Source organism: Dioscorea cayenensis, chromosome 1, assembly GCF_009730915.1.
Source record: "Dioscorea cayenensis subsp. rotundata cultivar TDr96_F1 chromosome 1, TDr96_F1_v2_PseudoChromosome.rev07_lg8_w22 25.fasta, whole genome shotgun sequence".
NCBI classification, from domain to species: domain Eukaryota; kingdom Viridiplantae; phylum Streptophyta; class Magnoliopsida; order Dioscoreales; family Dioscoreaceae; genus Dioscorea; species Dioscorea cayenensis.
The window spans coordinates 17,854,895-17,869,302 of NC_052471.1; the positions used below are offsets into that span (position 1 = coordinate 17,854,895).

The 14,408-nt window shown below is 39.0% G+C and overlaps 1 protein-coding gene across 1 annotated transcript; it reads right to left on the reverse strand.

Annotated features, from left to right (window-relative positions):
* Positions 1–9,826: 9,826 nt before the first annotated feature.
* Positions 9,827–12,187, reverse strand: LOC120256443. The gene is made up of 5 exons (XM_039264142.1): positions 11,819–12,187; positions 11,296–11,756; positions 10,812–10,864; positions 9,952–9,974; positions 9,827–9,877 (listed from the first exon to the last, which is right to left on the reverse strand). The coding sequence occupies exons 1-5, from the start codon at positions 12,185–12,187 to the stop codon at positions 9,827–9,829; spliced, it is 957 nt and encodes a 318-aa protein (XP_039120076.1).
* Positions 12,188–14,408: the final 2,221 nt, after the last annotated feature.

Below are 14,408 nucleotides of genomic sequence, written 5' to 3' on the forward strand. Positions count from 1 at the left end.
CACATGGACGTGTGTTTTTATTTAGAGCTCATGCCGAGAGGACACAGTGGTGTGTGTCTACCACTGTGAATGACCTTATGATGGTCACACGCCCATGTGGAAATTCCACATTGGTGTGTGTTTCACTGCAGAAGTTCAAAGCTCTATCCCAAGAAGACACAAGGACGTGTGTCTGCCCCTGTGTATGACCCTGTGAACTACACATGGGCGTAGGTAATATCCACACTCCTTTGTGATTTCTTGTAGAGAGTTCTCTTCCATCCAGAGAAGACACAGGGGCATTGACAACGACCCTTGCTTGTGACCCGCAAGTGCACGGATTTGTCGAAGTAATAAATCCCAGGTGAGTGGGTATCGTATCCACAGGAATAGTAAATAGAAACACAATGATTGCTATTTAACTAGGATGAGAATGAATCAATGATGGTGTAAATAAGATTGATATGAAAAGACTAAAAGAAATAAGAAAGAGAGGCACGATAAAATGAGAGGAAAGGCAATCGATAGAAGTAGGGTACTCGGACAATGCTCCCCCTAGGACTAATGTTTTAAGTGCAAGACCAACTATTATGTCTCCTAATTAATGCTTAATTAGTCATGGACATCGTTGACTACACGGTCCCAAACCTAAGATCAACCGTGACTAACTCTACACTATGCCCCGGCGGAGAAATCAAACAGTCTCAACACCTCACACTGTGTAAGTTGCAAGACGTTCTAAGGATTCCAGATGATGAACCCTATTTCTATGTGTAGATCTAACCCTTTGGTCCAGGCGAAAAATCCCTAGTCACAATTAAGCCCCAGTTGCTAAAATCACTTCAACGCTTCACTCTGTTGCTCGCGTAACTAAGCCCTAGTGGAGTTCATCCTTAGTTCTTCACTCTACTATAACCGCAAAGAACTCTTGGAATGTGGAGGTAGGATAAATCATAACGGAGGAAAAGGGGACGCTCCACTACCTCTTGACTCACCCTCTCAACCCTCTCCAATCTAACATTGTCTAACCCTCATGGTGTGTCACTCATCCACAAAGGCTACCAAGATGGACTCTCAAATTTAGTGTCACTCTAAGGGAGAAATCATTCAACAAGCATTTAAGATTGGAACTCAATTAAAAACATCAATGAAGGAAAGCATAATAAAAGGTCAATGAAACAATAACATCCTAGGGTTTACAAAATCCAAGTACTCACTAGGGGGTTTAGCTCTCCATGGAGCAAGATACAATCAATAATAAATTGAAAGTAAAAACATGTAATCCATAGAAAAACCCCCTCGGTATTCATGTCGATGTTCTTATGGAGTGGCCGCGTCTTCTCCAAAGGTTCCCTTGTCAAGCCTAGGACACACCTCCGATAAGTGCTTGTGTGTTAAGAATGTGAAGTATTCTTTCCTTGTGATGAGCATTACTTTTATCAGGTTTAAGCGCTAATACATGTGTATTTGTGTTCTTTTGCGCATGTAGGGTTGTGAAGGTAAGTATTAAGAAAAAAAACCAAAAGTAGATCATGAACGCACTATTTGGTGAAATCTTGAAAGCAACAAATACGAAGACACAAGTGGGGCTCTAAGATATGTGAATGTGTCCCAACCTCCATGTATTCAAGCCATTACAATGAGTTGGAGGGGCACGAAGGCAGTTACATTTGCGCATCCCAACTTGTGCAATGATAGCAAGATCTTCACCAATGAACCCATTTATTGAAGAAGCGACGTGATCTCTGGTATAAAAGTGGATTCGGTTGTGTTTTTTGGCTAGGGTACTGTAGTAGTTACCGTTCACAGCAGGCCGAAAATTAGAATTCTAGAGAATCCACAAGGGTGTATGGAAATTCCACACGCCCATGTGGAAATTCAACAGGGGTATGTGGAACATCCACAGGCCCGTGTGGATGCCCGATTCCAGCCTATTTGAATCCGTTTTTCAGCCGATTTCAGCATCCTTTGTCTCATCTTTTCTCCATCTTTTGAGAGGCTGGTGGCTAGGGTTTAGAGGGGTTTTGGCAAGACTTTTAGAGTGGTTCTCCTGTTTTGACACCGTAATTCTCTTGGAAGATAGTTATGGGGGGAGCTTTTGTCAGCACCGATTCGGCATGGTGTGCCTTAGGCTTGACAAGAAGACATTTGGAGAGGATGAGGCTACTCCACAAGAACATCAACTTGAATACTGAGGGGGTTTTCCTATGGATTACTTGTTTTTTACTTTCGATTTCATTATTGATTGTATCTTGCTCCACGGAGAGCTAAACCCCTTAGTATATACTTGGATTTTGTATCCTTGACTTTTTATTATACTTTCCTTAATTGATGTCTTTAATTGAGTTTCAATCTTGAATGCTTGTTGCATGATTTCTCCCTTAGAGTGGCACTAGGGAAAAGGGATAACCTCCATTGAGGCTTAGTTGCACAAGCAACGGAGTGAAGCATTGAAGTGACTTTAGCACTTAGGGCTTAATTGCGAATAGGGATCTTTCGCCTGGACCAAAGGGTTAGATCTACACATAGGAATAGGGTTTATCACTTGGAATCCCTAGAGCATCTTGCAACTTTACACAGTGCGAGGTGTTGAGACTATTTGATTTATCCACCAGGGCATAGTGTAGAGTTAGTCACCGTTGACCTTAGGATTAGGGCCGTGTATTGAAGGATGTCCACGACTCATTAAGCATCAATTAGGAGGCATAATAGTTGGTCTTGCACTTGAAGCAATAATCCTAGGAGGAACAATATCTGAGTACCCCACTCTTATCAATTGCCTTTCCTGTCATTTATTTGTGCTTCTCATTCTTGTTTCTTTTATATCTGTTTACATCACATCTTATAAACACAATCGTTATTCACCTCCACTTAGTTAAGTAGCAATCTTGGTGTTTCTATTCCTTATTCACTGTGGATACGATACCCCACTCACCTGGGATTTATTACTTCGACAAACCCATGCACTTGCGGGTCACACGTAAGGGGCATTGTCAAGTTTTTGGCGCTGTTGCCGGGGAATAGGTGTTTAGAGACACTTTGCACTTTGCTATTTTAGCCATTTATCATTCATTCTATTTCACACTTTCTTATTCTTCCATCATTCTCATTTGTTTTCTTTTGTCATGTCTTACTCTTTCTTGCAAAGAGCTTAAATGATGATTGATTCGCTCATTGCTCTATATTCTCAAGTTGAAGCTCTGAATAAAAAGTTGATAGAATTGTTACTTCACAAAAAAGAGCAATTCATGTTATAGCACATATCATCCAATTGAAGTGGGCTACCCAAACCCATTATGGAATAATGATGGACAATACTGGTAAGCACCGCAAGGTGAATGTGAAAAGGGTGAGCTACTTGGAGAGGATGCACTTCAGTTGCAAAAATTATTAGCTAATTTTATTGAAGATACTGATGTCTATGTCCAAAATATCAAGACCACATTTAGATGTCATGAAGCCTCCTTTAAAGACCTTGAGCATTAATTAGGAGGGATACTTGACACACTTTCTAAGGAATAAAAAGTATTTGAGCAAGCAATTCAAGTTCCTTATAGAAATGATGTGGTAGTGAAAGACAATGAAGAAGTAGGACAGAATGGGTATGATGTTGTAGAGAGTGAGAGGATGCAAGAAGAACCTTTCTTTCAAAGTGGGGATTGCTTCAATGGATAGTGTATTTATGAGCAAGGAATGATGCAAGAAGGCTTAGTGAAGACATATTGCTTTTAAGTTGAAATGGAAGAAGAATCAAACCCTAAGGTAATGGAACAAGCATCTCTCTATCGGATTGATCAGCTCATAAATTGCAAGAAAGAGATTTTGGGTTTGGAAGAAGATGTTGGTAGGAGATTGAAGCCATCCAATGGCCCACCTGTGCTAAGCTTGGACAATTCCCCACACAAATTGTTTCCTTGGAGGCTAAATGTAAGATGGTTGGACTCTCCAACAAGTATTCCGTCCCGGCAAGTAGATTTTTGGTTTAAAGGAAGTAGCTATGCAATGTCTGGTCGGGAGGAACACACTCTTTTCAAGCCCCCATAAGGTAAGGAAGAGGTGCGTCAAGCTAAGTGACGTAAAATAAGCGCTTCTTGGGAGGAATCCCATGTTTTTAATGTTTTTCTAGTTTTTAGTTAGTATTTGCATGAATAAGGCTTTGAGTGTTGGTGTCTAGATCTTTTAGATGCTTTTGCTGTGCTTTTCTTGTGGATCATTTGGTGTTATCGTATGCTTAAATGTATATGGCGAAGTTGTTGGTCATTTGAAAGAATTTGTTGTGTTTTCCCTGGTATATTTTGCATGATAGGGCAGACTTCGAGTGTATTGAGCTGTTCAGGAATTTTCTGTAGAGCCAGCAGTTTTTCTAAGTCATCCAGTGAAAACACACAATCGTGTGGAATTTCCACACGGCCATGGGTCTCTATTGTGAGCTCTTCCCGAGAAGACACAGGGCCGTGGACTCGCTCCTGTGAACGACCTTGTGACGGTCACGCACCCATGGGTAATTTCCGCACGGACGTGCGTCTTCTGTAGAGACTTAGATTTTTCCCAAGAAGACACAGGGGCGTGGACTCGCCCCTATGGATGATCCTGTGATAACCACACAGGCATGGATAATTTCCACACGCTTGTGTGGATATCTGCAGAAGAGTTCTTCTCCATCACGAGAATACACAGGGGTGTGTGGGTGTACCTATGAGCTGGCCTTGTGAATATCCACGCCCGTGGAGAATTTCTACAGGGCGTGTGAAACACTTAGAAGAATTTCTCGGGTTGGACAAAGAATACACAGGGGCATGTGTCTGCCCCTGTGAGTCGGGCACATGGGCGTGGGAAATTTCCACACGACCGTGTGGATGCATTCAGAAGCATAGGGTGTCATCCCAAGAAACCGCAGGGGCGTGCGTCTACCCCTGTGGGTGTCTCCTATGGAGTCACACGGGTGTGGGTAATTACCACACGCCTGTGTGGATGTACAGAACTCAGAAAGGCTGCGTTTGCTCTTTATAAATTTATTTTGCCTTTTTATCTTTTCACTCCCAAACATTCTGAGAATGTATCCTTGCACTCTCCCGACCTCTCACCGTCATTTTAGAGGGTTGTTACTTGAGTTTTCTGGTCGTTTTCTATTCTTTCATTATTATTTCGTCGGTAAGCTTCTCGTTCTCTTTTCTTCGCCTGATCTTCATTTATTTTACAGCACCAGTATCATCTTCACCAGCAGCAGCAACAAATGCACCAGAAATTGACACCAACACTTGAGACGTCTTTACCTTCTTTGTTCTTATTTTTCGTATTTTATTTTTACATTTTATCTTGGACTTGTATACTCTGAAAGGATCTTCCTTCTGAGTTTATCTTTTATTTTTGTCTCGAGTTGTATTTCATTGCTCTATCTTTTATATACTCAAGTCATTTTTGTTTATTGAGCTTCACTGAACCCCCTTGTGTATGCATGTAGATGGTCTTGTCAGTATGGGAATTGAGAACTAATCATGTACACGGTCAAGGTGTTTTACACTTGGCCGTGTGTGCTTCACAACCCGTTGGAACTTCACTCCTAAGGGATTAGCTCCATCAAACGCACCACTAGGAGTCAAGGCAGTATTGTTTCAATTGCCTACTCCCACATTTGTTTCAAATTGTATTACTTTTATTTTGCTTGCATGTTTACATTGATGGCAATGGACATCTTAAGTGTGTGTGTGTGTTGGGGGCGGGGAGTTCACATTGCACATGTCCTTTACATAATTTTTTATTGACATACATACTTACGTAGCCAATGGCGGTTCACCATAGTTGCAATGAGTGTATTCTTGAGTTTAGAAGAATTTTAACATTGAATGTTTTCATGTTCTAGTTTGTTCTTGAATTTCTAGGAATTTTTGCTCGATTGACACTTGTTGTACCACTCGCTCATGAAACTCTTTTGGAAATTCAAGTTTGATGTTGAAGGAACTAATTAGTTTTGTTTCTTGTATTATTTTGCTAAAAAAATGGAAAAAGAAAAGAAATAAGAGAAATAGATATATTGTTTAGTTGTGCATTTTGGGTGGAAAGAGCTACCACCTATGAAGTTTGAAGCTACTCTCATAAGTCGGATACTAGTTATGCCCTAATGAGAGAAAGAGCTATCTCATGGGATTAGTGAAAGCTATCACCCAGGTAGAAAGAGCTGCCACCTCGAAAGTGTGAAAGCCACCTTAGCGGCCGCTTCAGAAAGGGCTACTGATAAATGCTTGAGTAGACATATTTTTATATATGTTTTACATGAATTGAGCATCATTTCTACCATGGTTTATGTCTCATATTGTGTATTTGGTATTCTTTTATGCATATAGGTTGTCAATGCCTTGAAGAGTAAAAAGGAAGCAAAGATAGGCTATAAAGACACAATGTTGGGAGTTCTTGTTCAATTCAAGGACCAAGACACGAGAGGAGTTCATGAACGTGGAGATGTGTGCCAACTTCCGAGAGAATTCAAGTCAATTCACTAGTTGGAAGGGCACAAAGGCAGCCACAACTTCATGTTCCTTCTCTTTGTGAAGATTGCAAGACCTCTCAAAGATACGCCAATGAAGAGAATTTTTATAGCCTGCCACATGGACGTGTGCCCGGACATGTGGCCTCAATAGAAGAGTGTTTGGACCGCGTTTTGTGAAAACCACTGTAGCAAACCAGTGTAGTAATTTACTGTAGCAAAATTACTGTTCACGTGCCCGCTTAGAAATTCCTGCAGCCCACGCGGGCGCGTGGAAAATCCAAATGGGCACGTGGGGGAACGTGACATGCACAATTTTGGGCTTTAAATAGGCCGTTTGCCCTATTCTTGAGGGACTTTTTGTGAGGCTTTTCGCGAGCACTTTGAAGGTAAGGAGGCTAGGGTTTTGAAGAAGGTCTTTGGCGATATTGGGGGCATCCATCACCAACTTTGATTGATCTTCTCTCCGTTATAGCATAGAGGGAGCCTTCGGCGACCTAGCTTTGGAGGAGGATTCTTCAAGACGTTTGGCGACACATCAAGGCCATCATCACGAATTCAAGGGGGTTTTTCTTCATGGTTTTCATTGCTTTTCATTGTATTCACCATTGTTTTGTAACTTGCCCCATGGAGGGCTAAACCCTAGTAGGTATTTTGACATGTGAACCCTAGGATCTATGTTTTTGTATTGATTTTCTTTATGTTTCTATTAAATCCGAGTTGATTTGAGTTTTAATCTTGTATTCCCATTACTTGCAAGTTTTGTTAATCCTTATGGTTGATTGGATTTGCATGATTTATTACTTTGATGAGAGAGAGGTCTCCATTAGAGTTAGAATTTCAAGGTTAAAGAGGGTTGAGTGGGTGAGTCATGAGATAGTGGAGTGTCCCCTTTCCCTTCCGATTGAGTGTTTCCCATCTCCGTATTCCCTAGACTCTATGCAACCATATTTGGTGTGAGGCATGAGATTGAAAGATTTCTCCGCCAGGATCTTGTACGGGGTTAGGGATCCTTTGCCGGGAATTAGGGTTTTATCTATCTTTAGTAATCGGTTTCACTCTTAGGTGTCCCTAGAGCGTAATGCGGTCATATGGGGTGTGAGGTGTTGAGATTGACTGATTTCTCCACCGGGACCTTGTAGGGGACTAGTACCGGTAGCTTGGAGGCAATGGCCGATTGTTCTTCGTTTACCTTGACTCATTAGACTCAGTTTAGAAGCATTTAGTAAATCTTGAGCTTCATGTTAGATCCTAGGTAGAGCATTGTCCGGGTACCTCACCTTTATTGATTGAGGTCTCCTTTGCTTGTTTTTCTTGCCCATTTGCTTGCTTATTAATTCTCTTGCAATTAGTTCATTTCATCACATCCATTGATTTCGACTAGATAACTATGAATTGGTTAATACTAATACTTCTATTCCCTGTGGATTCGACTACCGGACTCACCGAGTATTTTATTACTTCGACACCCGTGCACTTGCGATTCACACGCATATTCGGATGTGTCAAGTTTTTGGGGCCGTTGCCGGGGAATAGGATATTGGGAATGCTAGGACTTTGTTACTCTAACCATTTATCCATTTTTCATTTTATTTTTCTATTCCACACTTTCCTTTTCTTCCATCATTCTCATCGGTTTTTATTTTGTTTTCATTTATTTCACACTATCTTCTTCCACCATTCTATTTTGTTTTATTTTGTCTTATTTACTTTTTCTTGCATGGAACTTGAATGATGATTAATCCATTTTTAGAATTATATTTTCAGGTTGAAGCCCTCACTAGAAAACTTGATCAAGTTGTCAATGTTCACCAACATCACAATCCATATCGCATCAACTATCATCCAAATCAAAGGAGCTACCCAAATCTCTCGTGGGGTATTGATGGATAACAATGGGAAGCACCTCAAGAAGAATTTCAGATGGATGAGAAGCTTGAAGAGGATGTACTTTGGTTGGAAAGAGTGTTACCAAGATTTATTGAAGCAATTGATGCCCGTTTCCAAAATATTAAGGCCACATTAAGTTATCACGAGGTCTCCATAAAAAACATTGAGCATCAATTAGGAGAGATCTTGGACATGCTTGCGAAAGAAAAAGAAGAATTTGAACAAGCAAGGCAAGTGTCTCCAGGATATGATGAGGCCATGAGCAACATTGAAGAAGGTGGGCAAATTGAGTACATTGGTGTAGAAAATGAGAAGAAAGAAGATGAATACCATTTTGAGAATTTGGATTGCATGAACGAAGATTATGCTTGTGGGCAAGAAAATTTTCAATGGGATTTGCTAGTGTCATGTTCCTTCCAAGTTGAAAATACACAAGAAGAAGCAAACCCCAAGGTAATGGAACAAGCATTTCTCTTTGGGATTGATCAACTCTTAGTGTCTGTTTGGTTAGGAAGTGAGTCACCGAAGTGGGGGAAGTCTGAAAACACCACTTCGGTGGAAGTGTGAATTTCAGCTGGAAGTCTTGACTTCCATGTGTTTGGTTGAGAGGAAAATTTTCACTTCAGTAACCACTTCAGGTGTTTGGATGGTGGAAGTGAAAATATGGAAAAGCTCACTTCACTAGTTACTTGTGTTTGGTACACCGAAGTGGGGTTATGATCACCACTTCGGGATGGGGGTGAGGTTACCCCATTTTTTTTTTGTATAGGTTATAAATGCTTTAAAAATATAATATTGGTTATTAACATATTATAATGCTAATTAATTACTTATAAAATATTATAATTTTAACTATACAATTTTTAATTGAATTAATTTTGTTTTCTTTTCTTATAACCCCAAAGTTCATATATAATACTATAATTTTTTTAATTATTTTTTTAGTTTTTAACAATATGATCTTTAAATTGTAATTTAAATAATTTTTTTAAATTATTTCATTATACAATATGATTTTCCAATTATCTGTTTCTTATAATTTCTTGACCATTATTTTATAATTTTGTATTAATTTATTTTTTAAATTTTCTTCTACAAAAGTACAAGTGCTATATCCAATTATATAAAATATTGTCAAATTAAATAAATACATACATATAATACTGATTTTGTAAATGCACAAGTGGAAATATCCACCTGCATATTTATAAGGACAAGAAATCAATTCTAAGTAAATGGAAACAAACATTTTAATCACAAAAATTGAAACAAATGACCAAATGGGTAAAATTGCAAGTTTGTATAACCTGTTAATTCACAACAAATGAATCAGCATCCATACAACATGTGGACAGCATCATATGTCCAGAAATAAACTACAAACACTCACGACTGTTACCAAAAAAAAATATTTACATATTGTACAACTTGCAATGCATTTAAAATACATCATACAAAATGAAGGTCAGCTGGCCTTTACAAGTTAACATTCTTGAACTTCCAACAGAAGTAGATAAACCACCAAACCTGCAAGCATAGTTACAAACAAAATAACTTAAATTATACACTAAAACATAGTCACAAATATAACATTAACAAACCTGCAAAAGATAAACCACCAAACCTGCAAGCAAAGTTACAAACAAAATTACTTGAAATATATAGTACAATATAGTCACAAATATAACATTAACAAACCTGCAAAAGATAATCACCTTGAAGTGGCCGAAAATGATGAGCTTTGTCCTATGTGGCTCAGGTAACAAGGGTGACAATGCATATTCATCGGCATTACCAACTATCCTCATACTGTTTTATTATTGTGAATTGAAAACATAAAATTGTACACAAACAGGGAGGCTGCAATGGTGGCATAGATGCCTCCTTATTGCAACGCCTCATTTGTGAAACACAACAAAATCACAAATAGTAGATAAAACAAATCACCAGGTGACGAGAGTAACAAAATATGACTAACTATGATGTAACTGTGAAAAATGATACCCAGTGTACAATAAAACAAGTCATGGGATAACATCAACATGGAGGCTACAATGGTGGCATAAATGCCTCCTTATTGCCACGCCTCATTTGTCAAACACAACAAAAACACAAATGATAGATAAAACAAATCACTAGGTGACCAGATCAACAAAATATAACTAACTATGATGTAACTGTGAAAAATGAGACCCAGTATACAATAAAACAAGTCATGAGATAACATCAACAGAGCAACAAAATTCATGTGCAAACCTGGTCAAAAATATGCAAAGCTGACAGATATAGTGGGAATTCACAATATAATGAATTGAGGATATCGAGGGTAATGATATTGTAATTATAGAAACTAAAAACCACAATTGGGCACGATATGGTACGCAAATTGAAAGTGATTACTCATGATCAATTTGCCCCTGATATACCAAATTTGGTTTTAGGTTTTATTAAGGGGACTTGCCTCTATGCAAATAGTCACAGCTCTTGTACTCATCATCGCCATACCAACCATGCCTGCAAAAAAAATAAAATAAACACACGCACAAAAAAGAATAGAATAAATTAGTAGTTTTAATGAAATGAACCACACATCATACATAATAATATGGCATAGATAACATCAGAATAAGTCCATGGGTAGATAAGCATGCCATTAGCTAACATGATGCAACTTGCATGAAAGAAATGCATGAAACATGAAAAGAGTCAGTATATGCGGATGGGAATGATGATAACATGTCATACTGTGTCGTTGACATGGAAAACATAGTGTCATACAAAACAATGCATGCGATGCAAACAATGCATGAAACATAACAAAACAGATAATTAGGTGTCTAGCACATTAGATAGTTGGCAATATGGAAAGCCTGCTAATTCACTCCATCCTGGACATATAATTCTTAATCCATTCCACACGCAGCGGTATTTTCCTTGCCATGAACCCCCTGGCCTGTCCTTCACGTAATTGAAGATAGTCAAACACATCAACGAGCACGGCCTCATCAAATCCCTCAACCTCCATCACCTTCGTATACAAGTACTCAGTCCAGTGGGTTGGGTTTTTAATGGCATCAGCCATTTCACCCACTACAACTAGGAGGTCACTCATTGATGGACCTTTCTGGCTCCTATTTGACCGTTGCGATCTAGGGGTCGATGATGTAGCTGGACTACTAACAACTTGGGGGGCAGAATGGTCATCGTCGTCATCGTCACTAGGATGTTCTAGTGGAGTTGTGTCGCCATTATCAAGGTTGTTGTCTTCATTTTCAGATCTATCTCCGAACTCAGAAAACATAGATGTCGCATAGGAAGCAGTTGCATAGTCTTCTCCACAAATAATCTTTAAGGCTTCATAGTTTTCAATTGGTTTGTTAATGTATGGTCGTGCAGCAGGGTGATCCTGCATTGTAATAAAAATTAGGTTACTTGTTTGTGAATTATATCAAATTTAAAACATGTTACCTCTATGTATGTGAACGCCACAACAGGTTCGAGAATCATGGTCTTTGTGGTATCGTCCCACCCTGCACCACTCAAGTCTTTGACTTTTTTTATCTCAGCATATCGCGCTTTCAATGTTCTATAGTGGTTCTCCACATTCTCAGGAGTATATTCCGTGTTGAACTTAACATTAACATGATAAGTGCAGACATGCATAAGCGCTTCCCTCTTAAACGACTTATCACATTTAAGTCCTTTTGAAACTTGATCCACAAGTAATGGAATCAAGTAATTATCGTACTCTGTCTTCCATCTTTTGTTAGGTGTACCCCGTTTGCTTGTACCAGATTTTGAAGTGGCCCTATCACTAGCGCGGTCGAGACTTGCCATGATTCTTGGGATTCTAGTGAAAACGAAAATCACAGCATACTGAGTTTTATATACAATGGAAAATCACATAAAAAAAAATTCAGAAGTCCAGTCAGGGCATGCAGAAGATTGACAAAATTCATTGTAAAAATGAACATAAAGTAAGATCAGTACATTCAAAATGAAAGCAAGAAAAACAAATTCCATTAACAAAGCTGTAAATAACCATCACATATTGACAATTTTAAAGAAGAAAATTAAGAAACCAGTAAAAATTGCTGAAAAGACAAAGTTCATGGCAAATTACTAACGACAATGCATAAAACATTGAGAATAAATGCTGCAAACACTGAAGGCTACAATAAAAGCACAATGTACTTGAGTCACATGAGATGCACGACATGTTAATTACAATATAGAAACCACAGTGCAATCATAAAGCCATGAAAAAATCATCAAAATGCAGTATGCAATTCTGATGGACATGTAGACATGTAGACATGTTCCCTAAAGTAAACTAACAGCAGATTTAGCAAGCACAATAACAATACAACATAAAAATGTGATTTGTCCATCGTTTAGACACAACAGATAGTTACACAGAAGAAAATGCAGTCATGATTAATGCATGATATGCACCAACAATAAAGAGAACATATATAAACCCAAATAAGCTGGCAGCACAAGTATGAAAATAAATGACTTCAAGCGAAACCATTGTAACAGTTCCACATGTCATTCGCGATCTTGTCCCTCAACTCCACCCATTGCCTATTTTCCTCACGTTGCTCCCGTTGTGTTCGGGGCTGCGATGAGGAAATTGGTGAATCCGACAGCATGTTTATTTCATCATGCAAAATTGTGTCACTCGGGTCGACACCTGCAATATAGTTATGCAGAATACAACACGCAAGGACCAACTTGACCTGTGTCTTGAATGGAAACAAGGGATGAGATGTTAGAATCTTAAAACGATTTTTGAGTGTTGCAAAAGAACGCTCAACACGGGAACGCAACATGGAGTGTCGAAGGTTGAATAATTCTTTTGGGTTTGTTGCTGGCCTTCCACTGTGTTCTTTTAGATGGTACCTAACACCTCGGTACGGTGCTATGAAACCGTTCATAGTAGTGTACCCAGCGTCTACCAAATAGTACTTGCCTGCAATTAAAGAAAATATGTTAATTATTATTGGGTTACTAGCTACGTGGACTATTGCAACTTATCCTACCGTCTATCACTTTTAGCCCTTCAGGCTGTGGTCTCGATAACGCATCTCTTAGAATAGTGAAATCATTGGCGGATCCTTCCCAACCCGCCAACACGTATGTGAATTGCAAGTCAGGATTCACCACCGCGAGGACATTTTGGGTTGGCCCTTTACGACCACGAAACCGTGGTATTTCATTAGCAGGGACGGACGCATCAATATGCGTTCCATCTAATAATCCTATACAGTCCTACATGGAAGAACAATTAATGGAAAATTGACAAAAGTGATTTAAGGATATCATGCTAATTTACATTACCATTTAACAACACACTTACTTTGAAATAAGGGTACCAATTTGGATTTGACTCAATTTCAGGATGACATGTACCATTGGGAGGATGAACAAAGTCATCACGGATGGCACAGATTGCTCGAAGGACATTGTTGAAATACCGACTGACTGTTTCACCAGATCATAAAAACTCAACTCTTATGGTCCTGTTTTGTGTGTTGTGCCCGACTACATGTAAAAAAATAACTAATTGCTCCTCGACTAACACATGTCCGGTGTCGACAAGTAGATGCTTGTCACGAAAAATAGAAGCAAGATGCAAGAATGGTCCTACGTCCATCCTAAGGTAACTAACGGCATAGTCACATCCACCCCTCAAAATGCGTTCCATGTGCTTTTTCCTAGTTATGTCACGCAGTAGTGATGGTTCTTTACTTTTACCGGGCCTGTTAACATGCATGTCCTCAAATAGGCATGCAATAACAACAACCATGGTGGTGAAAGCAGCAACCAATGGTCTCGCCCGCTCATTAAGGGTCCAATTATCCATCTACTAAGAATGGTGAAGTGTTGAATAACTTTAGTAATGGGATTATATACAGTTTACTAAAAGAATAAGTATCTTGAACATTCAGTCACATATTAACAGTAAAATACGAACAAATAACTGAAGTAAGATTATATCACCAACACATTAAAAAATATATCAATCATAAATAGAGGGAAGGCATGCTTTGGT